Source organism: Esox lucius, chromosome 20 (assembly GCF_011004845.1).
Source record: "Esox lucius isolate fEsoLuc1 chromosome 20, fEsoLuc1.pri, whole genome shotgun sequence".
NCBI lineage: Eukaryota > Metazoa > Chordata > Actinopteri > Esociformes > Esocidae > Esox > Esox lucius.
The window spans coordinates 24,272,265-24,298,735 of record NC_047588.1 but is presented as its reverse complement, the minus strand read 5'-3'; the positions used below and the strand labels follow the sequence as shown (position 1 = coordinate 24,298,735).

The following is a 26,471-nucleotide window of genomic DNA, read 5'->3' as shown; positions in this document are numbered from 1 at the left end:
TGCGTTTTTCTGGATTTTTTGTTTTGTTATTCTGTCTCTCACTGTTAAAATAAACCTACTATTAAAATTATAGACTCATCATTTCTTTGTTAGTGGGCAAACGTACAAAATCAGCAGGGGATCAAATATTTTTTGCCCTCACTGTAGCTGGTTATGCAGAATTTCTCGACCCTTGAGGAATATTTTCTCCCACATTGTAGACACGGACATTGACGCCAAAACTTTTAATAATGCTATGTGGGACAGTATATAGGTGCCACTCGCTAGCTTGAAGTAGATGTCTTCGCTAGCAATTGCAGTGTTACCTTAAACTACCTCTGAAAAACGTAAATATTTAAACAAAAGGAGTCCAGGTATTTAAGTAATCTACAAAAATACCTACAGCACCCGCAAGCAAAACTATTACGGATGTAAGATGCATGCCTGTTGCCTCGGGTGAGAAGCGCATCTCATTCATTTATTTGTGAGCTTTAGGTCGGTTAACTGGTGATTTGGATGTCAGTATCGCAATTTCGATTATAATTTGATTAATTGTGCAGCCCTTATACACATGCTTTTTCTGTTTACCCTGGCTGGTATCTTGATCATGGTTTACAGCCTACAGCTTATTATTTTTATTATGTCGGGGTTTTAATTATTGTTTTGGGTTATGGTTGCATAATACAATATTTATCTTTCGAAATCGTTGATGCAGTCCACCTGTGAGAAAAGTACAATAAAGCACATTACCTGTATGCATTTTATTCAGCCTTATTTGCTAATCTTTATGGAGTGTGTGGATCATTTTGGAGGTGACTACATGCTGAGCCATGCAGCCCTGCCTTAAAGAACTGTCAGTAAATAATAATGTATATGGTGAATTGATGGCTGCAGCAGCCATTACCTGCTGGTCTGACAAGCACATGTATGACTGCAAATTAAGCCAAATTGGACAACATCTAATTTCAAGTGAGCTAAGTTTGGTTTTCTACTCCTTCAAGCCCTTCTCTCTCTAGTGACGGTGTGCTGGCATACTACTGGATCATGTTTGACGTCCCAGCGGCAGACCTGGAGATCCTGCCACTGTTCTCTGAGTATCGCATCCTAGATGTGTTGAAGAAAAAGTTTAGAGAACTGGGAAAGCGCTCCGGCCAGCACCTCCAGATCAGTGAAGTTACAGCCTCACGTGAGTTAGCAATTAGTACCACCAAGTCAAGGTGAAACCAGGGGTGGGATGTCTTGGGGAGAATGGCTTCTGTCTTATAGACTTGGGGTGTGAACTAAGACAGCGGTGACCATCCTTCCTTTTCAAGAGTTTGCTGAGTTCCAAACCAAACCTTCCATTCCTCATTTTTTTAAATTAGCTGCTGTCAGGTACATTGATTAGCAACATCTGGTTTTATTTTCGGTTGTATTAAAAGGCTGCATACCCCATTAGCTTCTAAGGAGGATGATAGGCTTCACTTGAACAACATTTTATTTTATTTATTATTTTTGAAGAGCAATGTGTCATCTTCCGCAAGCATTCCTCTCTGATCAGATTTGTGCCATTTAGGACTGTTTCTCTCAAGCTAAATGTCTCCCACCTCATAAGATGATAGTTTGAGGGGGATTTCTAAGTTGGATTCTTTAAATGAAATTACTCAAGCTGGCCCCTGGGCTGCCCTGTAGCTACCTGCCTGTTTTTCCCTGGCCACTCTTATTCTCCTAGATTCTGTCTACACTAAAATCACATTACTTCTGTTCCTGTTATGGTCATCATTCAAAAAGCTGACTGTGCTGTATAAGACAGTAGTTTTGCTCTATAAATTCTTTACATTTGATTTGGTGTGGCTGTTTCAGACTGTTAGACATGGATGGATCGCTCGGCTCCATGGGGCAAGATGAGACGAGGCATTCAAAAATGACAGCCCATTTGCAGCAATCTTAACAAGCAATGCGTACAAAGAATTGAAATGGGACAGAAAACGTGCAAACCAAACTCAGCCTTTACTTAACCCACCCACCCGACATCCTTCCATCTCATTTTTCCTTTCCCTCTTCTCTCTTTTCGGTCTCCGTTCTCCCTCCCGCTCACTTCCTCCCCCTCCATATGTTCCTCCAGGCACAGACCCTAGGATGGCGAGAAACCCCAGGGAGGGTGAGTAAACCCATGTGTCCTGTTTCAATCACTTGGCACTGTAATTTTCTGCTAGATGTTCAAATGGCTGCTTCCAGTCTATAACAAAAGCCTGCCTCGAATGATACATAGTGCTGCTTGCCTTTCTGCTGCTCCATGAAGAGATTGAAATCCCTGGCTATAGATTACATGCACAGACCACTGAATAAAAATTGGATTTGTCCTATTTCACTCAAATTGTGTTTACCCTCTGTGTTGACGCGTTGTTCTGATGTTACGTTTCGTTTCAAATTAAATGCACCAACAGACAATACTACCTGATTAACAGCGACATCACATTTGGACTGATGCCATAGAACACAGAATTCATCTGTTTCTCCACTGTGGTATCTCCCTTGGTGTTTACATTTTTGGGACCACCAGACCTAGTGTTTTTTTTCCTGAGCATGTAACGTGACCAGGGATGTCTGATCTGTACTTGGATGTCTCAACTACTGATGTCTCATGTGCCATTCATTGCCTCCTCTTCAGACGATAAATGTTTATTCCGGTTGGAGGCTAAAACTTCAGTCCAGAGCTTTGAGTCGCCAGGCTTTCCAAATCCTTACCCGTCCCAGTCCCGCTGCCAGTGGCAGATCCGAGCCTTACAACAGAACGTCATCTCAGTCCGTTTCTCCGACTTCCATATAGAAGATGACTGCTCCAATGACTATGTGTTCATCTACGACTCCCTCAGCCCAGATGAGACACAGGCCATCACTCAGTGAGTTTTCTCACTAAAAGTACTGTTAGGATGCTCATGATTATAAATTATATATTTAAAAAATGTAGTGGTTTTCATGGTTTCCTGTACTGTTGTGGAGGGATGGTGATAAGAAAGGCAGAATCAAGCCAATGTTTTTTCTAATACACATATTCTTACCAGCCCAAGGAAAACGTAGATAAACTCTAGTTGAATATCAGCGTTCTAAATGGCAGGTGCATACAGACAAGGGAATTAGATTGTAAGATTGCATGTTTGTGTGAGACACATAGGCTCTGTCGGATCGAAGCTGGTTTACCTGATGTCTCAGCTTAGTGAAATTGATAGGCTGTAGTGCTGCTAAAATGTAGTTTTGTTTCCAATCAATATAGATATGTTAACAGTGTGGAGAAACGAAGCAGAAAGTCAGAACCTGAAACGTGCTTTCTTTCAGCAGAAGAAACTGTATTATTCATCCAAGACACATCTTACTAGTTTCCAATATTGTATTGTTTGGTTCCTAAGATATGCACACTACCAATAACAGCATGTGTGATGATGAAAGTGTGAAATACAGTTTGACAGGAGAGACTGAAATGCTATTTTGTATTTAGCTGACAATAAAAATAGATGACAATAGAAAAAAAATACATATTTTGAGGTGTGTCGCGAATGCTGTGGACATCTTTGGTGATTTCAGTGGCTTGTCTGGGTCCTGCTGCATTTTAGCACAGCACGTCCTCTTTCATTGTTAACATTGGGAACCTTCTGGGAGATTCAGCTGGCTCAAAGGGGCCCCTCTTTTCCAATCTACCAGGGCTATTACACGGCTGCTGTGCTGCTGTGGCTAAATAGCCGCTGGTTGCTGGTGGGCTCTGTTGGTGGCTCAACTCTCCGTCTTGTGTGGCCACGTGACAGCCGATCGGCTGTGGCTGCACGGGAGGCAATTTCAAGCGCCAAACAAATTTGGGTTGCCAGGCGTTGCATAGTGTTTTTATATTGCTGCTCAGCCCATGAGCTTCATTCAAGGTGACATCAGGTTTATGAGAGCCATAATACAATAGTTTATAATGACATTAGCCTGCTGCAGGTAGATGTATTGCCGTTCTTGCAGCGGCATTCACACTCCTGTGAGTACGGAGGCCAGCAGGCACTACAGCCCACTTTTAACTAATATACCTGTTTGACTTTGAAACGTTGCCTGAGTCGTTTGTGCGCGTGTTTGTGTGTGTGTCCCTGTGCATGTTTGTGTGTGTCGACCTATGCGTGTGTGTCTTTGTGTCGCCAAGCAGGCATGTGTCTGAGAGAGGTGGGTGACCAAGAGTGATCTATTGATTTTCATTCTGGGCTATTTTTCTTCCTTTTAATAGCTGTATTTGATGCTGTGGGTCCACAGACGTTGTTTAGGGATTTCAGGTGTCGTTGGATTTTGGTGGATAGTAAGTCGTAGGGAGGTTTGGTTTTTAAAAAGCCTTTAACCTCGAACATCAGGCAATGTTGTTAGCAATGTTCGTATGCTTGGTTTAGTTTCATTTTAATCACCCACCAAGACTTGATCCCCAGTAATGGCCAGTAACACAAGAAATATATACTCAACTAGCTTTGAGATTAGTACACTTCAGTTGTGATTATTGTACTTATCAAAGTACTTTAATAAAATATTTTCAAGAGGATTAGACAGTTATGTTAACCACCTATTTTAAAGCCTGTCATATTTTGTCAGTTAAATGTATTGTTGTCTCACCTTGTCAGCGATGCCCAACCTTGATTTTGGTTGACATCTCCTGTTCCTGCATGAATATCGTCCAACAGGAAGTGTGGTCAGAGGCCCCCTTCCAATCCCTTAGAGGTGGTGTCATCTGGTAACCTCATGCTCATCAACCTGGTCACAGACAGCTCTGTCCGGAGGCCTGGTTTTAGGGCATACTACTCCATCACCCCGCTAACAACATGTAAGCTAGCATGAAACATTTGTCCCATCACCTGTAACAGGTACAGCAACAATGCCAAACAATCCAGCTTTCACTAAATTAACACAATGACCCATCTGTTCCCCTTTAAGCCAAAAACTGTGGAGGCATCCTGAGTGATATTCAGGGAAACTTCAGCTCCCCCCATTACCCCAGCTTCTACCCCCCAGCCCTGGACTGCAATTGGACCATCAAGGTATTTGACCCTGCCCCGCAGCCATCTCTGTTAACCCCCATTTGTCTCTGTCACCCTCACCTCTCTCTGTGAACCACTAAATCACTGGTTACCTCTCTGATAAACCCATCTCTCTCTGTCACCCTCACCTCTCTCTGTGAACCACTAAATCACTGGTAATCCCATCTCTCTCTGTTAATCCCATCTCTCTCTGTTAATCCCATCTCTCTCTGTTAAACCCATCTCTCTCTGTTAATCCCATCTCTCTCTCTGTTAATCCCATCTCTCTCTGTTAATCCCATCTCTCTCTGTTAAACCCATCTTTCTCTGTTAAACCCATCTCTCTCTGTTAATCCCATCTCTCTCTGTTAATCCCATCTCTCTCTGTGAAAACCCATCTCTCTCTGTGAAAACCCATCTCTCTCTGTGAAAACCCATCTCTCTCTGTGAAAACCCATCTCTCTCTGTGAAAACCCATCTCTCTCTGTTAATCCCATCTCTCTCTGTTAATCCCATCTCTCTCTGTTAATCCCATCTCTCTCTGTTAATCCCATCTCTCTCTGTTAATCCCATCTCTCTCTGTTAATCCCATCTCTCTCTGTTAAACCCATCTCTCTCTGTTAATCCCATCTCTCTCTGTTAATCCCATCTCTCTCTGTTAATCCCATCTCTCTCTGTTAATCCCATCTCTTCCTTTTAAGCCCATCTCTCTCTTTTAAACCCATCTCTCCCTTTTAAGCCCATCTCGCTCTGTTATTCCCATCTCTCTGGTGCCCATTCTGTTTACTTTATTCAACTTGAGAACATCCCCCTTGTAGATTTGAAATCAATGGATTGATTTGAGCAAGTCAAGAGTTCTTCATATTTCAAACACCACTCCATGTTTTTTGAAGTGCTTACTGAAGGAATACCCTGAATATGTGTGGAGCAGTACACTGTATGTGTTCACATGAATAGAGTCCTGGTTAATAGAGTAATATAGCACTCCACATCCTGTGTCGCAGGTCCCTGTAGGGAAGCTGGTGCGTGTCAAGTTCACCATGTTCCGTGTGAAGGAGCCGGGAGTAGACACCAGGGTGTGTCACAAGGACTACATAGAGGTCATGGGCACTAAGTAAGACTTTTACTCTGCTTACTGGTAATAATGCTTAAAGTATACATCCAGTATAACATGATCTCAACACAGAATTAAATAAATAAATAAAATGTATTATCCCCTTTTTTACATTAGCTGTTGTCAGTGCTTGTACAGATGTTTTGTGCTTTGTGTCAGGTATTGTGGAGAGATGCCTTCTCTTGCCCTGACCAGCACTTCCAACAATCTGGATGTGAAGTTCCACTCTGACCAGTCCTATACAGACAAAGGCTTCCTGGCTTATTACAACGCATATGATCCTACCAACCGTGAGTCATTTCCATGACAACTGAACTGGTGTCCTAAACCCAGTGTCTGACACTCAGTCGTAGGCGGTTCACTGACGGAGGTTTGCTCACTATAGCTCTGACATATCACAAGTCCACTAATCAGCATGGGAGCCTGTTTATTGTCTGTTTTATTTGTCCCTGTCAGTCTCAGTCTCCTCCACTTCACAGTCACAGTGCTGCTGTCTGTGAGACGGGCCGTAATGGATTTCTAATTGCTTTGATCAATGGGGATGTGCAGATGGCAGCATGACTGATGGGCTGAATATACTCTGTTGTACCTCACACTCCTCTGTAATATTTCTCCTTTTTTCTCTCTCACATCCCTCACCTCTCCCCCTCGCTCTCCCCCTCTCCCCCCTCGCTCTCTGTCTCTCCCCCTCAACTCTCTGTCTCTCCCCCTTGCCCCCCCTTCGCTCTCTGTATCTCCCCCTCGCCCCCCCTTCGCTCTCTGTCTCTCCCCCTCGCTCTCTGTCTTTCCCCCTCGCCTCCCCCTTGCTCTCTGTTTCTCCCCCTCGCGCTCTGTATCTCCCCCTCGCCACCCCCTCACTCTCCGTCTCACCCCCTCGCTCTCTGTCTCTCCCCCTCGCCACCCCCTCACTCTCTGTATCTCCCCCTCGCTCTCTGTCTCTCCCCCTCGCCACCCCATCACTCTCTGTCTCTCCCCCTCGCTCTCTGTCTCTCCTGCTCTCTCCCTTGCTCTCCTGCTCTCCCCCTCGCTCTCTGTCTCTCCTGCTCTCCCCCTCGCTCTCCTCCTCTCCCCATCGCTCTCCCCCTCTCCCCATCGCTCTCCCCCTCTCCCCCTCGCTCTCTGTCTCTCCCCCTCTCCCCATCGCTCTCCCCCTCTCCCCCTCGCTCTCTGTCTCTCCCCCTCTCCCCATCGCTCTCTGTCTCTCCCCCTCTCCCCATCGCTCTCCCCCTCTCTCTCTGTCTCCCCTTTGGTTTCTCCCCACTGTCCAGCTTGCCCCAACCAATTTCCCTGTGCCACTGGGATCTGCATCAAGAAGGAGCTGCACTGTGATGGCTGGAATGACTGTGGGGACAGGAGCGATGAAATGAATTGTAGTAAGTAGACTGGGGCCTTGCTTGACCACTTCACACTGCTGTCTCTTTAGCCTCCTCACTCACGTTGTCAGTACCCTCTTTAATCCTTTTTTTATCTACCATCAACATTAATACATAAAAAAAATAGCAAAATGTATGTAAAAAAAAAAAAAGAAAACGATTACCTTAAAAACCACTATCAAATATTGACTCTATTATAGCTTTTTTTCAAACTGAATAAACTGGACATTCCAGGACATTATGTGGGATTACAGTTCAAATTAATGTTAAATTTTGTATTTTTTGTTCTTTGTACTTTGTTTTATACTGTATTTTTATATGATTTGTTAATATATTGATTAAATAATAAAGTTTGAAAATAATTTCATTACATGAAATAGTTGCCATTTCATGAAAAATGTATGTTTATTCAAAAATGAATGTGACATTTTTTAATAATATATTTTGGTTTAAAAAAGTCCAAACATGCATATTGAAAATACATCTTTTGTTTATATATTGGCTGAATTCAAGACCAATATTGTCAAATCTATTATTACCTTTTAGATTGTATTTTACTGAAAAACAAATGGATAGTTTAGAATTGCGTGGCAATCTCGTGTGCACAGCAGTCTTTTGGTCAGTCTGCAGATTTTCCGTAATATTGAGGTCTGGGCTCTGACTGGGCTATTTCAGTGCATTGACCTTCTTTTCTGCAGGTCATTTGTTGGTTGATTTGGCTGTGTGCTTTGGATCGTTGTTGTGTTGCCAGGTGAAATCTTTCTTTAACTTCAGCTGTCTGGCAGAGGGCAGCAGGGTTTGCCCCAAAACCTTTAGATATTTGGAGTTATTCATTGTGTCCCATGCATCCTGACCTGAGCCCCTGTCTTCACTGAACAGAAGCAGCCCTGTAGCATGATGCTGCTTGACAGTAGCTACTGTTTACGAAAGGTTGGCTGAAAACCTCTTTCAAAAAACACACATTACTGAGTTTGCTGAAAGAAACAGTCTGTACTGAAATGTTTAGATTCAGTCTATCATGCAACGTTGCCTTTTATTACTAGTGCAAACCTTCACACGTCCTTGTCTTCTATACACTTCAGTTGGCTGGGCTCTCTGGCTGTCAGAACGATATGACTTGTGGAGGTTTGTGTAAAAGGCTGTGATGCAAAAACATCCAAACTCTTACTTCAAAAATAAATAGAAAGTTCTGCAGTTATCCAACATGCTCTAAAGACTGGCTAGCCTTAGAGATACCTGGAGCTCATTCAGAGTAAGGTAAAACTATATTTGGCTACAGTACTACTCTCACTCATGGAATGTTTTGTAGAGTAACATTATGTTTTGGGGTATGCTCTGAGGAAGGTCGGTTGACCAAAAGGTGAAATTTGGTGAAATTAGAAGCAGCCACTATTTATTTTATTCCAGGCTACTGAAATGACAACATCAGAATTAAATCGGCTTTGACCAATCATTTTCTTATCAGTGCATCCCCAGTACAAGTAGGTTATACACGTCTTAAATACATCCAAATGATGGCATGGCACATTTTCAGGGATGTATGTCTTAGTGTGAAACATGCTTCTGATTCTGTATTCTGTATTTCCTACACATTTTTTCTAGATTGTGAAAAAGACCAGTTTGCGTGTGCCAATGGGATGTGCAAGCCCAAGTACTGGGTGTGTGACCGCGTCGACGACTGTGGGGACGGCAGTGATGAGAAGCATTGCGGTGAGTGCTGTACAGTCCGTAATGCTGAGCCCATCGTGCTATCCTTAAAGGTGCCTCTGTACTGACTCGTAACTTGGCATTGTGTTGCCATTACATTAACTCCACCCCCAATCTGTATTTCAGGCTGTGTAGAGACTGAGTGGAGGTGTGGTGACGGGGTCTGTTTGCCTCATGATGTGGTGTGTGACACTAAGCTAGACTGCATCGACGGGAGTGATGAGGCGTCGTGTAAAGCCTGTAAGTCAACCCGCAACCCACAGACACAATACAGCCGCCATCATTCCTGCCTACCTGAGCCTGTTGCAGTCAGAATCCCACCATAATGGAGCCACAGGTGACGCCAGCGCATTGCAACCCCGCTCTCCTGTAGAGGAGCAACTATGTCAGGATACTGTTTAGCTGCTTGGCATTTAACACCATCAAGCTTTCAAAGCACAACAGGGAGCTTGTGGGCCTGGGGATGGACCAAGCCCTGTGCACCTAAATCCTTGACTTCTTGATGGGCCAACCCAGGTTGCAGGCAACATCAGCTCTTTTGCACTGACTGTTATCATGCTCAGCCCCCTCCTGAACTTCCTGTTCCCCCTTGACTGTTGACCACGTCCACTGCTTCATCTTTAATAGGCTTATGTCATGACAGTGTTAGGCCTGATTTCTAACTACAATAAGACAGTAAAGTGGTGCCAGGTAATCAACTTCTCCTTCAACGTAACAAAACAACAACAATGAGAGAGTGAAGTGGTGCCAGGTAAACAACTGGTCCCTCTCCCTCAACACAACAAAACAACAACAATGAGACAGAGTGGTGCCAGGTAAACAACTTCTCCCTCGTAACGTAACAAAGCAACAACAAAAAGGAGTTAATATTGAACCTCAGGAAAAGGGAGCGAAATCTTTCCCCACACCCTTTCCTCACACACGAAACGCACACTACCTCATTTACTTACAATGGACACACACACGATCACAGTCTGTCACACTCCCAAAGGTGGATGCACACACACATTCTCTTCATGCTGCCATCCAATGTACATTTTCCACCCTGGTCTTCGTCCAGTTGGTTTTCTTGTTTACTTGAGTTTAGTATTTCTAGTGATACTTTACATGATGTACACACCTGTTTCCAATCTTTATTATTAATGTTGTATTACTACAAATTGTACAATCAATCAATGTGGAGTACAGCACCTTCACCGTGTTTTATAGCCCAGCACCTTCACCGTGTTTTATAGCCCAGCACCTTCACTGTGTGTTATAGCCCAGCACCTTCACGGTGTGTTATAGCCCAGCACCTTCACCGTGTGTTATAGCCCAGCACCTTCACCGTGTGTTATAGCCCAGCACCTTCACCGTGTTTTATAGCCCAGCACCTTCACCGTGTTTTATAGCCCAGCACCTTCACCGTGTGTTATAGCCCAGCACCTTCACCGTGTGTTATAGCCCAGCACCTTCACCGTGTGTTATATCCCAGCACCCTCACCGTGTGTTATAGCCCAGCACCCTCACCTTGTGTTATAGCCCAGCACCTTCACCGTGTTTTATAGCCCAGCACCTTCACCGTGTGTTATAGCCCAGCACCTTCACCGTGTTATAGCCCAGCACCTTCACCGTGTTTTATAGCCCAGCACCTTCACCGTGTGTTATAGCCCAGCACCTTCACCGTGTGTTATAGCCCAGCACCTTCACGGTGTGTTATAGCCCAGCACCTTCACGGTGTGTTATAGCCCAGCACCTTCACCGTGTGTTATAGCCCAGCACCTTCACCGTGTTTTATAGCCCAGCACCTTCACCGTGTGTTATAGCCCAGCACCTTCACCGTGTTTTATAGCCCAGCACCCTCACCGTGTGTTATAGCCCAGCACCCTCACCGTGTGTTATAGCCCAGCACCCTCACCTTGTGTTATAGCCCAGCACCTTCACCGTGTGTTATAGCCCAGCACCTTCACCGTGTGTTATAGCCCAGCACCCTCACCTTGTGTTATAGCCCAGCACCTTCACCGTGTGTTGTAGCCCAGCACCTTCACCGTGTGTTATAGCCCAGCACCTTCACCGTGTGTTATAGCCCAGCACCTTCACCGTGTGTTATAGCCCAGCACCTTCACCGTGTGTTATAGCCCAGCACCTTCACCGTGTGTTATAGCCCAGCACCTTCACCGTGTGTTATAGCCCAACACCTTCACCGTGTGTTATAGCCCAGCACTTTCACCGTGTGTTATAGCCCAGCACCTTCACCGTGTTTTATAGCCCAGCACCTTCACCGTGTTTTATAGCCCAGCACTTTCACCGTGTGTTGTTGCCCAGCACCTTCACCGTGTGTTGTTGCCCAGCACCCTCACCGTGTGTTATAGCCCAGCACCTTCACCGTGTGTTGTTGCCCAGCACCCTCACCGTGTGTTATAGCCCAGCACCCTCACCGTGTGTTATAGCCCAGCACCTTCACCGTGTGTTGTAGCCCAGCACCTTCACCGTGTGAAAAATGTGATTGTTTTTATCAAAAATGCAGTCTGTGTTATTATCTTTTGGTGGGTTTTGACTTTGAAACACTTCAAACCTCCTTTCATCCTCCACCTCTCTTCCTTTCTCCCTCTCCCTCCCTCCCTCCCTCCCCTCCCCCTCCCGCTCTCACTCTGTCTCTCACTCTGTCTCTCACTCTGTCTCTCACTCTGTCTCTCACTCTGTCTCTCACTCTGTCTCTCACTCTGTCTCTCACTCTGCAGCCCCTGATATCTGCTCTGACTTCAGCTTTAAATGTAAGGATGAGACTTGTGTGAACAAGGTGAATGCTGAATGTGACCGTGTCAAAGACTGCACTGACGGATCCGACGAGCTGGGCTGTGGTAAGATGAGGCTCTCTGAATCTTCCTGTCCTCTGGGCAGCTCTCTCTTCAATTGTCGTTTACCGTGCTTGTAAAATTGATTGACAATAATTGACGTTTGATGCAAAACCTTGACTAGCACATGAAACCAGTTGTAAGTTCCCCTGTGTTCCTCGTGTTAATGATAGTGGAGCAGAGTGTCAGTGTGGAGCTGCCCTTTGAGGGTCTGACTATCTGCAGAGCCCCAGCCGGAGGGCCTCCATCCTGAGCTTTTATTTATTTGATTCTTTGTTTGAGAACTCTTTGACATCTGTGAATATTTCTGTGCTGTCCCCCGTGTCTAAGCCTCAGGCTCTGGCGTTGTTTTTGATCAACTATTGTGCCTTGTAGCCTTATTACAAATTCAAAAAGCCACACGGTTCAGCACCAAGATGGCTTTGTCAAGTTTAAGACACGTCACGTGCTCCCTTTCTCTGTTCATCGGTAATCATCACACCCGCCCTGTCCTCCACCCACCCCCGTCTCTCCTCTCTACAGACTGTGGTGTCCGGCCCTACAAGCTGAACCGCATTGTTGGGGGAGAGAACGCGCAGGTCGGGGAGTGGCCCTGGCAGGTGAGCTTGCACTTCCAGACCATGGGGCATGTGTGTGGCGCGTCAATCATCTCCAACAAGTGGCTCCTGTCTGCCGCCCACTGCTTCAAAACCAGCAGCCCTGAGTGAGTTACACACAGTCCTGCTCTGCTCTCCCAGGTTTCTTCCTCCAGCATCCCTGCTCCTCCAGCGTCCCTGCTCTTCCTCCCTCCCTGCCCATTCCCGTTCCTGTTGATCTCTTCACTCTGCTTCACTGTGGTTCTCTACACGCTTATTTTGTTTGTCAATCCCATCCTACCCCTGGGTAGTTCCTGGGCGCTGTACTGTAGTGAATCTTCTTGTCCTGATTCCTTTTTTCAGTATCCATGCATGGTTGTGTCCATTGCACCACTCACACCTCTCGCTTCTGTGTCTAACAGATTCTACCATAGACATCCTACTGATTCACAGACTGATTCAACCATAGACATCCTACTGATTCACAGACAGATTGAACCATAGACATCCTACTGATTCACAGACAGATTCAACCATAGACATCCTACTGATTCACAAATAAGTTCTACCGTAGAGATCCTACTGATTCACAAACAAGTTCTACCATAGACATCCTACTGATTCACAAACAAGTTCTACCAAAGAGATCCTACTGATTCACAGACAGATTCAACCATAGACATCCTACTGATTCACAAACAAGTTCTAGCATAGAGATCCTGCTGATTCACAGACAGATTCTACCATAGTGATCCAACTGATTCTTGGGCAGAATCTACCATTGTGGCACTACATTTTCAGGAGCCTCTAAAGCCCATGCTCCCATACTTTCAAACGCCTCTATTTTTGTCCTCCTTTCCCATGCCCGGAGATAGTTTAAGGCTACTCTGCTTTCTTTCATCACTGAGTTAACTGCAAAATTCTCTTTATTCTACAATATTCCAGAAGATCTAGGTTTAGGGAACCTGTTAATAGATTTAATACTAAGAAAGAAGTCCAATCTGGGTAATGGGTAAACAGTGCTGTACACATTACCATGTCTGAGAAATTAGTCCCTGATGATTATACCGTTTAGAAGAAATGCCTCAAGGGCCAAGTTTGCTTCAAAGCCGCTTTTAGTATGTATATTGGTAGTAATTCTGTGGGCTGCCATTAGGTGGAGCACTAGCTATGCCCTAGATTGGAACATGATCCAACACCAATGTGTTTGGATGGATGTGGTCTTTCCTATTTAGAGAGCCAGTCACAGTAGGGGATGATGTAGCTGTGCAAAGAGAGCCAGTCACAGTAGGGGATGATGTAGCTGTGCAATGCGGCAGTTTCATGAACAGAAAAAGAGATTTACTGAGCTCTGCTGCTCCAGTTGGTTCCTCAAAATCACAGTCAGCTTGGTAGAGAAACAGTTTCCTTCCTGTTTGTGGAATATATCATATGTGTAGACAGCACCCACTCATTCTGTGGAGAAACTATATATGAGTACGTTGACATCCTATCCTATAGCAGGAGAAGGTAAACGTACACTTCATTTCATGCTTCAGTCAATTAAGCCAGTGTTTCCCAATCCTGGTCCTCGGGACCCAAAGGGGTGCACGTTTTTGGTTTTACTCTAACACTCACACACCTGTTTCAAATGTTACCCTACCACTGATTGACATAATCAACCTATCATCAAGTCTTTCAATTGGATCAGGTGTGTGAGTGCTTGGGCAAAAACAAAAATGTGCACCCTTTGGGTCCCAAGAACCAGGATTGGGAAACACTGAATTAAATATTTATTATAGACTTATTAGTTCATAAATCAATTAATCTTCATCTAGTGTGTGGCTGCCTTGGCTGGACCTAATGTCTGCACCCACACTGGTCACTTTCCAATAAGACTTCCAGACCATTTCCCTATAGGCTTGTTAAATGTACCCACAATCAATTCATCCGACTCCTCAACTCTGACAAAAGTAAAATGTTTCAAGTAAGTAAGATTTCAAAGGCCTGCAGAATAACTATGAATAATGTTACCCTCCTGTGCCCTCTGTTCCATCTCCTCCCTAGGAACCACATAGCCTCCAACTGGTGGACATACAGTGGGATGCAGGACCAGTACAAGCAGGACATTGCTCAGCAGCGCCTTCTGAAGACCATCATCACCCACCCGGACTACAGCCAGATGACCTATGACTACGATGTGGCCCTGCTGGAACTGAGCCAGCCGCTGGTGTTCACCAACACCATTCAGCCCATCTGCCTACCCACGAGCTCCCACCTCTTCCCTGCTGGCATTCCCTGTTGGGTCACAGGCTGGGGCACGCTCCGTGAAGGAGGTGGGGGTCAAATATTTTCTTTAAGGTTCTTGCACCCTGACTAGATGGGACACTTTGCATGCAAAATCATTGCAAACATAAATGTTATCTGTCTAACCCTCTTGCGCCCTCAATGCACTCCAAGTCCAACATTTCCTGTCTTCTGGGTTTCACAAGCATTCTAACCCACGTGGGTCACTGAAAGATGAACAAGGAGAGATAACTTATAAAAGGGAAGCCGAGTTTGTTTTTAGTCTGGTTTCTTTCTCAAACCCTAGTGATTTTGTTTGACTCCAGGTCAACATTCCACAAAGATCCCTGTCTTTATTTTTGTTGCGTTTCTGCATGTTTTTTGGCACTGAATGTTATCACATCTTCAAACAAAACCTTGATGAAAAGGTGGAGAACATAAAATGGAGATATTTATTTCTTATATTTATTCAAGAAAGTTCTGTAGCTCCCGAGGCCCAATTGTGTGAAATGAATCGCCCCTTTAAAGGATTGAAAAAGCGTCTATAATTCTATAAATTAAGCCAGTGCTTGAATTCTATTATTACTAATCCCCGACATGTTTTTGAACCAACAGATTATTAGAAGTTGAGTGCAGAAAAGACACGTAAAACGGCACATGTGAAACAGCCATTGGTGGAAGTGAGCAGACTTAGATTACCCAGCATCCTTGCATTATTTATCTGCATGTTTTGTTAATGTAAGGCCTATAAAAATAAGTTGTGTGAATATGCTATTTAAACTGTCAGGATTGTTTTTTAAACTACCACCAATGTGAGTGAAGGAACATCTGAATCACCCTGATAAGACCGGCGCACCCCTAATCTGTCATTTCGTGATTGCTAACATCCAGTTCAAATGTCCATGAATCTTTAATGTGTGTTTTGAATTAATATGATAGTTCAAATTTGGTTTTGGTATTTGTCTTGCATATAATTACCGCGTCCGGCATGTTTGTGGTGTTATGGACCAGTATCATTTACAATACATATGTTGAATGCTTCCAAATGCTCATGTTCATTATGTCAAATACTTTCTTGTGCTTGACCAGCAATGGATTTACTTTAAAAGGAAAAGAGACAGGTGCAAAGTTAGCACACCCCACATACTAAACATTTTCTTGTACTGGTTTCTCTACTAAACACATTCAATCACTCTTACTGTGACATGCTTTTCTTTTTCATCATGTCATTCGTCTTTTCCCTTCATCTCTCTCTCTACATGCTTAGACTTCTTTCTTCCCTTCCACCTGCAAGCATAAGAAAGACCTAGCAAGAACAAGGCTGTGATTTCCATTCAAAATAAATGTCCTTTAATGAAGGGATTACTACTACTACCACCATTATTACCACTAGTATTGCCATTGTTACTAATACTACTACCACCATACCTACTACTACCATCATTACAACCACTAGTATTGCCATTGTTACTAATACTACTACCACCATTACTACCACTAGTTTTACAATCGTTACTAATACTACTACCACCATACCTACTACTACCACCATTACTACCACTAGTTCTACAATCGTTACTAATACTACTACCACCATACCTACTACTACCATCATTACAACCACTAGTATTGCCATTGTTACTAATACTACTACCATCATAACTACTACTACCATTGTTACTAATACTACTACCACCATACTTACTACTTCCACCATTACTACCACTAGTGCTACCATGGTTACTAATACTACTACCACCATTACTACCACTAGTTTTACAATTGTTACTAATACTACTACCACCATACCTACTACTACCACCATTACTACCACTAGTTCTACAATCGTTACTAATACTACTACCACCATAACTACTACTACCACAAGTACTACTATTGTTACTAATACTACTACCACCATAACTACTACTACCACTAGTACTACTATTGTTACTAATACTACTACCACCATAACTACTACTACCACTAGTACTACCATTGTTACTAATACTACTACCACCATAACTACTACTACCACTAGTACTACCATTGTTACTAATACTACTACCACCGTAACTACTACTACCACCATCACTGAAACTAAGGGGCCTACCCCAAACCCTGACCATTATCACTCCTCCAACACATTTTACAATAAGCACTATGCATTCCGGTAGGTAGCATTCTCCTAGCATCCGCCACACCCGATTTGTCCATCAGACTGCCAGATAGAGAAGTGTGATTCATCAATCCAAAGAACACGTTTCCACTGCACCAGAGTCCTGTGGCGGCGTGCTTTACACCACTCCAGCCGACGCATGGCATTGAACATGTTGATGTGAGGCTTGTGTACAGGTTCTCAGCCATGAAAACCAATTTTGTGAACCCCCTGATACCTAGTTCTTGTGCTGATGTTGCTTCCAGAGGCACTTACAGTAGACCGGGCAGATCAAAAACGGATTTGTGGCATCCTATGACTGTGCTGGATTTTATGCACTTGTGACCAATGGGTGTGGCTGAAACACCTGAACTCAATAATTAGTAGTGGTGTCCACATACGTTTAACCATATAGTGTACCACTATTACTACTACTTCTACCACTATTACTACTACTTCTACCACCCTTACTACTACTTCTACCACTATTACTACTACTTCTACCACCCTTACTACTACTTCTACCACTATTACTGCTACCTCTACCACCCTTACTACTACTTCTTTCACTATTACTACAACTTCTCCCAATATTACTACTACTTCTACCACTATTACTACTACTTCTACCACCCTTACTACTACTTCTACCACCCTTACTACTACTTCTACCACTATTACTACTACTTCTACCACTATTACTACTACTTCTACCACCCTTACTACTACTTCTACCACTATTACTGCTACCTCTACCACCCTTACTACTACTTCTTTCACTATTACTACAACTTCTCCCAATATTACTACTACTTCTACCAGTATTACTACTACCTCTACCACCCTTACTACTACTTCTTTCACTATTACTAGAACTTCTCCCAATATTATTACTACTTCTCCCAATATTACTACTACTTCTACCAGTATTACTACTACTTCTACTACCCTTACTACTACTTCTTTCACTATTACTACAACTTCTCCCAATACTACTACTACTTCTACCACCCTCACTACTACTTCTATCACCATTACTAGTACTCCTACCACTATTACTACTACTCCTACCACCACAATTATTACTACTACCACCCTTACTACTACTGCATTTGAAGTTGTTCTAATAAATAACTATATTATACATTTCAGTGCCATTGTTCTGTTCCACTGTCCTAGTGGATTTGTTGAAATATTAATACAAATACTTGTTCCACAACAGAGCCCTTCGGCAGTTTACAATAAAACTAAATAGCAGTGCAGCTTACATAATAAAAAAAAAAAAGGATGTGATCAAATGATAAGCACATTATTAAAAACAGTTCACTTTGAACAAATGACTGGCCACTCCAAGGGCTAGTGAGGGGGCAGTGACACTCCCCCAGGCATGTATTTTGTGGATCTGTTGAACTTTTACTGAGAGTCAACAAACAGGGAATTGTGTTGAGTCCTGTTAATGAAATGAGTAAAATATAAAACACAGTACGTTTGTAATAGTAAAATGAAGAGACCACTGCACCTTTTTCTTTCCTTTCAAAAAAAGTCGAAAAGGAAAGTTTTGAGTGAAGAACAGAAGCGTTCAGTTTGCAGTGGTCTCTTAATTCTAACCCTTCTGTTCCTCACTCAAAACCTTCCTTTTTGACTTTTTTGGAAAGGAAAGTAAAAGGTGCAGTGGTCTCTTAATCTTGTCCAGAGCTGTATTTTTATTAACAAAGTATACGGATGGGGACTTATTTTGAAGGATTCCAAAAATCTGTGAATTGGAATGACTTCGTTATTCTCTCCTGCTTCCCTCACCCTTTCCTTATCTTACCTCATTTGTCTTTCATTCATGGCATCCCTTTGTTTCTTAATCCCTGTTTTCATTATGTGCCTCTCTTCCTTCCCCCTCTGTCCTTCCTTCCCCCTCATCTGTCATCATGTCACTCCATTCATCTCACTCGCATCATCTTTTTTTAATCCTTCCTCTTTTCTTGTTCTTCCTCTCCTCTACATCCAGATTTCATACTAGAATTCTCTCTCTCTCGTGGAGGCAGGGGGGGGGGGGGGTTTAGTCAAGACAAAGCCAGACCATTAGCATTAGTGGCTGCGCTGGCAGTAGTTGGCGTGCATGAAGGTCGTCTCCTCTGAGTTATATTACAGGTGTTCTGTGTCTCTGGTGGTGATCAGGTGCCACAGCACAGCTTCTGCAGAAGGCGGAGGTGAAGATCATTAACGACACCGTGTGTGACGTGGTCACTGAGGGACAGGTCACCTCCAGGATGCTCTGCTCCGGGTTCTTGGCTGGAGGGGTCGACGCTTGTCAGGTTGCCAGAACGCGCACAATCACGCAGTATAGCTAACATGCACGCGCGCATACATTCTCATACAGAACTGTATGCACACTAGTTACACTAACACGTAAATGGACTGTATTGTGTCTAATGCCTTTCTTTGTGCTCTTAATGCTTTTCTTTCTCATCACTAGGGAGACTCAGGGGGTCCTCTGGTGTGCTTCGAGGAGAATGGGAAATGGTTTCAGGCGGGTATTGTGAGCTGGGGTGAGGGCTGTGCTCGTCGGAACAAGCCTGGTGTCTACTCACGTGTCACCAAGCTGAGAGACTGGATCCGCCAGACCTCAGGGGTTTGATGACGACGAGGAGGAGGTGGAGGGAGACTGTGTGGGTTCTGACGAGACAAATATAAGGAACACGGAACATTGGGTCTGATTGAAAATGAGTCTCTCCATGAAAACCACAGCAGTCCATCGAGCCATCCCCAGCCACCTACTGAAGGCCTGCATGGGGCCATATACTGCTCAGATGAATGACTTCAAATGGGTTGGGATTTGGTCTTCAAAGACCCCAGGAGGCAGCAAGACCCCTGTACCTCTGTCAGTCATGTCATGTTCCACTGGTTTTTAGAATAATGTGTAGATTATAGAGTATGTATATTTTGAAGACTATGTTCTCTGGTATTTGTTTTGCCGATAGACATGGCAAATTATCTCAGGGAGGTATGACATAATATCAGATAGAGATATATAAAATGTATCACTTTACCAGCGGTCTTCACCTGCAAATTTTCTGAGATGTGGAGAATGTTGAGTACTGTTTCACAATTTTCATTAAAAAGCATTGGGGTCAAATAGTGCAACACCTGAATTTGGAGTTGTTACCAACATGAATTGCTAAGTCTTAAAATACAACCTCACAATGCAAAGTTATTTTAAGGGACTTTTGACATAGATTGTGGTTTGATGCACAGGTCCACTTGAGGGCACTCTGGGTAAAAATAACGCTAAAATTCCATATGAAAATGGCATTCTGTTTAAATAAACCAAGGACTTAATTATGCATATCGTCCTTGTAACTGTTTATCAAACAGAAACCATAAAGTTATCTTTAATGTCTCAGATGACAACTCTAATAGTTATGAAAAGCTCATACAAAACCTAACTAATGATAATTTTTCTTCTAAATGTAATCCATCTCTCTGGAGTTCAAAGGGCATGATCAATTGATACATTTCTAAGAGTCCTATTAAATTATATAGCCCCTGCAGCCTGGGTCTTTCTGATATAACTCTATATAGGCTTACTAAAATGGAGCATCAGATCTGTTGGGATATTACACTTGTCTCCATTTTCCAGTTGGACTAAGTGCAATGAGCGTATTCACTCATTGCGCACGGCAGTTCAAGCAAATCAGTTAGGTTTAGAAGGACGCCGGAGCAGCACAATTAGCAGTTTTCTCACCCGTCAAACAGTGTACATTACTGAACAATCTTGATCTTCCTTTTAACGGTTTAGATTGTATTGGTTTTCTTTGACTGCATTTGTATAGTCACTGACTTGATCAGACCCAAATATTTCCATTTGAGGTGGTGCTAAATATAAGTAATTTAAAGACTAATATTTTACTTGCATTTATGTTCTTCTGTTTGTATTCCTCTGATTTTTTTAAATAAAATATGTCAATCCTATGCAATAAACATACTTTATTCAATTATCAGCACATTTTCATTGACTAGTCCTGACACCTATAATGTTTACTGTGTCCAGTATAACCTGATAAATATTTTTGGGACATGCCGTTTAACATGCTAACATTGTACTGAAGGCGCAGCTCTTGTACTGTTCTCCCTATGTCTAGCTGAAGACGAGAGGTGACAAGACAAGCTAATAGTCACATAATACTTAGCTTTGTCACAACAATATGCCGTTACCACAGGCAGCAGGTATGCAGGTGTAAAACATAGTGATACAAACAGTGGAGATGCAGTGTCATCTGTCTTTATTAAAAGCTAAGCTTCAGCACACGCATAGGAGAATCAACACAGACAGAGCTGCTAATTTATGTATTCATCAACTTGGCTAAATTGGCAGCTTTGTTACTGTTTCCTCCCAACACCTTACTGTACATCTCATCTGCAAACGTACTCAAATCACTCTGGTTTATCTGAAATGGCTTTATTTAAATATAAATATGTGTACAAAGTTACAAGCAACAATGGCTCCTTTTTAGCAAATAAAATTATTAATACATTAAGAAAATAAACAAATGGCAATTAGTTGTGTTCCAAAAAAGCATAGTTAGTTTTTCTGCATTCAGTGATTAATGAACAGGGTAAAAAAAGAAATTGTAACCCAAATAAAATCAATGAAGATATAGATTTATATATAATATAAAGATACTTTACAATAGAGCAGCTTACAAGCTGTACATTAAGGCTTATATAAAATATAAAAATAAAGACAAGCAATGATCTTTTTTATTTGTATCACTTAGTTGACGTTTTTCTCCAATCAGGCCAACTGACCATTTGCGCAGCTCGAGACAAAATGGCAGTACAGGGTCCTGTTATGGACCGGAACCGGAATGCAACTGAGCCAGGTGCAGTAAGCAATCTCTCAAACAAGTAGAATGGACATGGAAAACAAATGCTGAAGAGTTTCACTAGACACGTCATCTGCATGCAACACAGAAGAATGGTGCTTCTTCACCCTTTTGTACAGTTGATCTAGCCGGTATTTCAGGGTAGTATTGTGTTTCTGTAAACATATTTAAGCTACTTGATTGTGTCGCAACAGCAGGAGTGTGTGAAGAGGGACAGTTTCACACAGACCATCTTAGCCTGTTTAAATTTAACATGGTACCTCAAGTTCATTCAACTTTAAAGATAGCCAACAATTCACAATCCACATTCTCAGATTCATATTGGAATTAATCTCGAGTTCCCTATTTCTTTTAATAAACAACTATGCAGTATAGTTGGGTTCACCATCGTTGGGTTCTACCACCAGGGTAGAACAAAGACAGGCTGAATACAAATTCTCATAACTCCTGCTTTTACTACCCAGTAACCAACACCGACTGGTCCATCAAGTCATTATTAGGAAATACTTTCTTCAAAGCTTCAGCCAATAGGATTTTTTCACTGATTAGACAATCCATGGAGCACCCTCCAACATCCCTCGGCTGCTCTGGCCTGCTGTGCAGAAGGTTTTATGACTGCCATTGTGGACCTCGGGCTTCTTTCAATGAATGGAGATACACTAATGTGCTTAGATTCCTTTTTCATGCCAACAAACACCAAATGATGACAAATGTATGACTTCTTTAATTTCTTTTGTCTTTTTATTTTGCGTTCACAGTCTGTCATGTTCATATTTTGTTTATCTTAGCATTCTGTTCTTTTTGAAAAATGTCCGCTACGCTCAGGGTCCAGGTAGTTTAGGCCATGGCCTGGTTCTGTCTGGGGATTTCCATTTCGCCTTCCACCGTCCCTTAACTGGTAAAACAAAACCAGTGCCGTGAATGAACGATAGGATCGGGTCTGACGGTCAAGTACCACAAATAGTAGTTAGTTGTGTGATAGGGAATGTGAGTGGCACATCACAATCGTTGACTCCGTCGGGACTCCGTCGGGACCACTGAGTCCCAGAACGACAACTGAATAATAAATAAGGAAGGCCATTCCTGTCATGTCAATCTTCTCCCAAAACATGTCCAGGAGGAGGGCCAACCAGTCAGACCTCATCATGTTAGTCGGGTCGCACCTTGTGTACAGGTGACCAATGCTTCTCCTCAACAGTCCTCCGCACTCCATCCCCCCCGCGTCCCGCTGTCCAGTCAGACGTGAGTCTGCATGCGCTGTGATGGTCGTCCATAGTCGGACTGTTGGGAAGAGACCTGCGATGACGCGTAGGAGAAACGGGACGAGCTGGACACCTTGCTGGCTTGGTCCGACTGGTCGTAAGCGTCTACCTTCTCGTAGGAGGCAGGCTTGACGTAGCTGGTGAAGGCCCGGCCGTAGGTGGCCGCGGTGGGCAGGTAGGCGGAGCCGCTGTAGAGGGGGTCGGTGGGGTAGACGGCGCCGGGCTGGGCGGCCGCCGCTGCCTGCTGGGCCGCCGCCTGCTGCTGCTCGTAGGTGGACCGGGCCCCGGTGGTGGTGGCGTAGCGGTGGGAGAAGTCGTAGACGCGGGGCTGCGTGGCGGCGGCCACCGTGTGCTGGCCATACAGCGGGCTGGGGGACGGAAGCTGCGACGGGGTGTAGACGGGCCGGGAGTTGGGCACGTACTCAGAGAAACCGCTGCGGACGACTCGGTCCTCGTGGGCGCGCACGTTGTAGTAGCCGTTGGTGGGGTCCTGAGAGAGAGCAAAGCGGCTTTTTAATGTCCTCGTAGATAGACTTTTGGTTGACACTAAACGAAACAGCCCACGCAACAAATGGTCAATAGGTGGCTTGGCATTATTTTCCTCGTGTGAGTCATTGTAAAAGTGTCTCCTCAGGGATTTTACCTTGATGTCGGACCTCTCGTCCTCCTCCTCTTCCAGCAGGTCGCTGTGTTCTGTCCGGGATGTCCCAGGGGACTCACTGCTGTTGGGGGCCTGGGAAGGAAACAACAGTCCCTACAATTACAAAGGTGAAACATCAACATCTGTTAGTTACAGTATAATCACTGTAACACCTCTCTTAACATGAATATACATGATAGGAAACTGTTATGTAAAGCCAAAAAAGGTATTTTGGAAACGTACTGAAAGGGATTGAACGGAGGCATTTACCATGGGCTCCTTGACATCCTCCTCGTCATCATTGCCCCGGGTAGCGTTGTGGTCGCTGTGCACGATTTGAACTCTGATGTCACTCTTGGAGAGGCGTGTGCACTTCTTACCTGGAGGGATTCAAAAGAGACGTGAAACAGTTAATACCTCTGGCTCCTAAACCAAAGTATTTGATTGTGTCTGTGATTTTTGTGAACATCTAGCCTAACCATGTTCTGCAAAGGGTTGTGTTCGATTCAATTATAATTCAGTCTGTTCAATCGACGAGTGCAATGTTCAGTGCATTCATTGAATTTCAACTCATCCCCGTGAATGAAGAAAAACCAGAACGTAGCCAACCTTCGCACCCCCCGGCCCATATCTGACCTTGGACCTCACCTTTACCGGTGTGTCTGCAGCAGAGGGACACCAGCGTGATTACACAGATGAGCAGGACACACCCTCCGCCCACCGACGCCCCGACGATGATCAGCATGGGCAGGGCCTCTGTGAGAGAGGAGAAGGAGTGGCAGACATAGAGATAAAAGGACAGGGTCAGATCCACCGGGCTGACAACTCCACTCAACTGACCCTAACTAATACATACCAACGCCTGCTCATACGCCTGCTCCTATATACTGTACATTTGTCTGCAGTGTGTGTTGGCATGTCCACACACGCCCACACACACACACACACACACTGCAAGCTCCCTGCGTGTCCACAGCCATGGCTATTGTGTCTAATCTCTCTGGTGGAAGGGTAACAAGGCCTGATATGCATTGGAGCAAGAGACAGTAATCTAATTAGAGATTCCAGGAGACAGATACAGCGCACTGCCCAATTCTCCTGAGACCCGGCTGAGACCCTGCTGAATCCCTGGCTGAGTCCCGGCTGAGACTCTGGCTGAGACCCGGCTGAGACCCTGCTGAATCCCTGGCTGAGTCCCGGCTGAGACTCTGGCTGAGACCCGGCTGAGACCCGGCTGAATCCCTGGCTGAGTCCCGGCTGAGACTCTGGCTGAGACCCGGCTGAGACCCGGCTGAGTCCCTGGCTGAGTCCCGGCTGAGACTCTGGCTGAGACCCGGCTGAGACCCGGCTGAGACCCGGCTGAGACTCTGGCTGAGACCCTGCTGAGTCCCTGGCTGAGTCTTGGCTGAGACTCTGGCTGAGACCCTGCTGAGTCCCTGGCTGAGTCTTGGCTGAGACTAGGCTGAGATCCTGGTTAAGACCCTGCTGAGACCCTGCTGACACCCAACTGAGACCCGGCTGAGACCCTACTGAGACCCCAGCTAGGCTGTGTTGATGTAAATTGCAGGTAAAGACGTTATTTTTGGTGTCTACTGCAATAAAGGCCTCCCTTTCTTCCTGCCTGTCTTCCGTCAGCTCAAGTATGCAGTCTGTCTGTCTGCTAGTCTGTCTGTGTCAGTCTATCTGTGTTAGTCTGTCTGTCTGTGTTATTCTGTATGTCTGTGTTAGTCTGTCTGTGTCTGTCTGTGTTAGTCTGTCTGTCTGTTTTAGTCTGTCTGTCTGTGTTATTCTGTCTGTCTGTGTTAGTCTGTCTGTGTCTGTCTGTGTTAGTCTGTCTGTCTGTTTTAGTCTGTCTGTCCATGTTTGTCTGTCTGTCTGTGTTAGTCTGTCTTTCTGTGCATGTCTGCGTGGGTGTCTGTCTGTGTTAGTCTGTCTTTCTGTGCATGTCTGCGTTGGTGTCTGTCTGTGTGTGTCTGTGAGTGTTCGTGCTTATTTAAGTACATTTGAGGGCAGCTCTCACACACTTAGCGAGAGACACGGAGCTAACAGAGCCCACGTGCCCCAGCCCCAGGACACCTGTGGCCTGATCTAATTGACTTTAGTCTCTGGTCGATATCTATGTTATGGGCCCAAAGCATTCATTAAGGCCACCATCTGCTGATTAAATTATATCGATTAAAATAATATAATTAAGATAAGCATTCAATTGGAGTTCTGATTTTATTCAACCTAAAGCTGCCCTCCCTCTCTGGGGCTTGTCTTGGTTGGACTGCTTGGGCTGACTGTGAGAATCCTACCTTGCTCCTTGAGGGTGATCAGTGCCGTGCCTGTTCCAAAACGGTTCCATGCTGTGCAGTTGTAGCGTAGCTGGAAGTCCTGGGCCAGTGTCTCAGACAGCACCAGGGAGGACAGAACGCCATGGTCGCTGGTCACAGTCTGGACCGAGAAACGACCGGAGGATCCTGAAGACAGGGTGATGTCTCCAAACGTCCACACCTGGCCACAGAAGCAGAGAGACGGACAGGGGTGTCTTTTATACAGTACACAGACCCTTTTCACCTGTTCTCCTCCATTCAACTGGCTAGCACCACAATGGGATGTGCGTTTAAGCTGTTTCCTATTAAAAAGCAGACTTATCATTAGGCAGAAGAGGCATCTGCCTCAGGCGTAAAATCATCAGT

The 26,471-nt window shown here is 44.4% G+C and overlaps 2 protein-coding genes across 8 annotated transcripts in view; one reads left to right on the top strand and one right to left on the bottom strand.

Moving 5' to 3' along the window:
* The window catches only part of zmp:0000001114 (suppressor of tumorigenicity 14 protein homolog), a 43,746-nt gene extending 22,749 nt beyond the window's left edge, over positions 1-20,997 (top strand). The window contains exons 5-19 of the mRNA XM_010885046.5: positions 981-1,165; positions 2,084-2,119; positions 2,630-2,861; positions 4,653-4,792; positions 4,903-5,006; positions 5,990-6,099; positions 6,259-6,389; positions 7,368-7,472; positions 9,075-9,182; positions 9,306-9,419; positions 11,900-12,019; positions 12,536-12,716; positions 14,635-14,903; positions 19,181-19,317; positions 19,479-20,997. Coding sequence (XP_010883348.1) covers positions 981-1,165; positions 2,084-2,119; positions 2,630-2,861; positions 4,653-4,792; positions 4,903-5,006; positions 5,990-6,099; positions 6,259-6,389; positions 7,368-7,472; positions 9,075-9,182; positions 9,306-9,419; positions 11,900-12,019; positions 12,536-12,716; positions 14,635-14,903; positions 19,181-19,317; positions 19,479-19,640 — 2,134 coding nt within the window. The 3' untranslated portion in view covers positions 19,641-20,997. The remainder of the gene's footprint in view (positions 1-980; positions 1,166-2,083; positions 2,120-2,629; positions 2,862-4,652; positions 4,793-4,902; positions 5,007-5,989; positions 6,100-6,258; positions 6,390-7,367; positions 7,473-9,074; positions 9,183-9,305; positions 9,420-11,899; positions 12,020-12,535; positions 12,717-14,634; positions 14,904-19,180; positions 19,318-19,478) is intronic.
* Positions 20,998-21,445: 448 nt separating this feature from the next.
* Positions 21,446-26,471, bottom strand: part of kirrel3l (kirre like nephrin family adhesion molecule 3, like) — a 43,147-nt gene continuing 38,121 nt past the window's right edge. For 2 of the 7 annotated variants that reach the window (XM_020041097.3, XM_010885047.4), the window contains exons 11-15: positions 26,088-26,286; positions 24,427-24,546; positions 24,034-24,170; positions 23,794-23,904; positions 21,446-23,640 (exon numbers count right to left, since the gene is read on the bottom strand). In XM_020041097.3, the coding sequence (XP_019896656.1) occupies positions 23,125-23,640; positions 23,794-23,904; positions 24,034-24,170; positions 24,427-24,546; positions 26,088-26,286 (1,083 nt within the window). In that variant the 3' untranslated portion in view covers positions 21,446-23,124. The remainder of the gene's footprint in view (positions 23,641-23,793; positions 23,905-24,033; positions 24,171-24,426; positions 24,547-26,087; positions 26,287-26,471) is intronic. The other 5 variants (XM_010885050.4, XM_010885051.4, XM_010885052.4 and 2 more) reach the window with 5 other exon arrangements.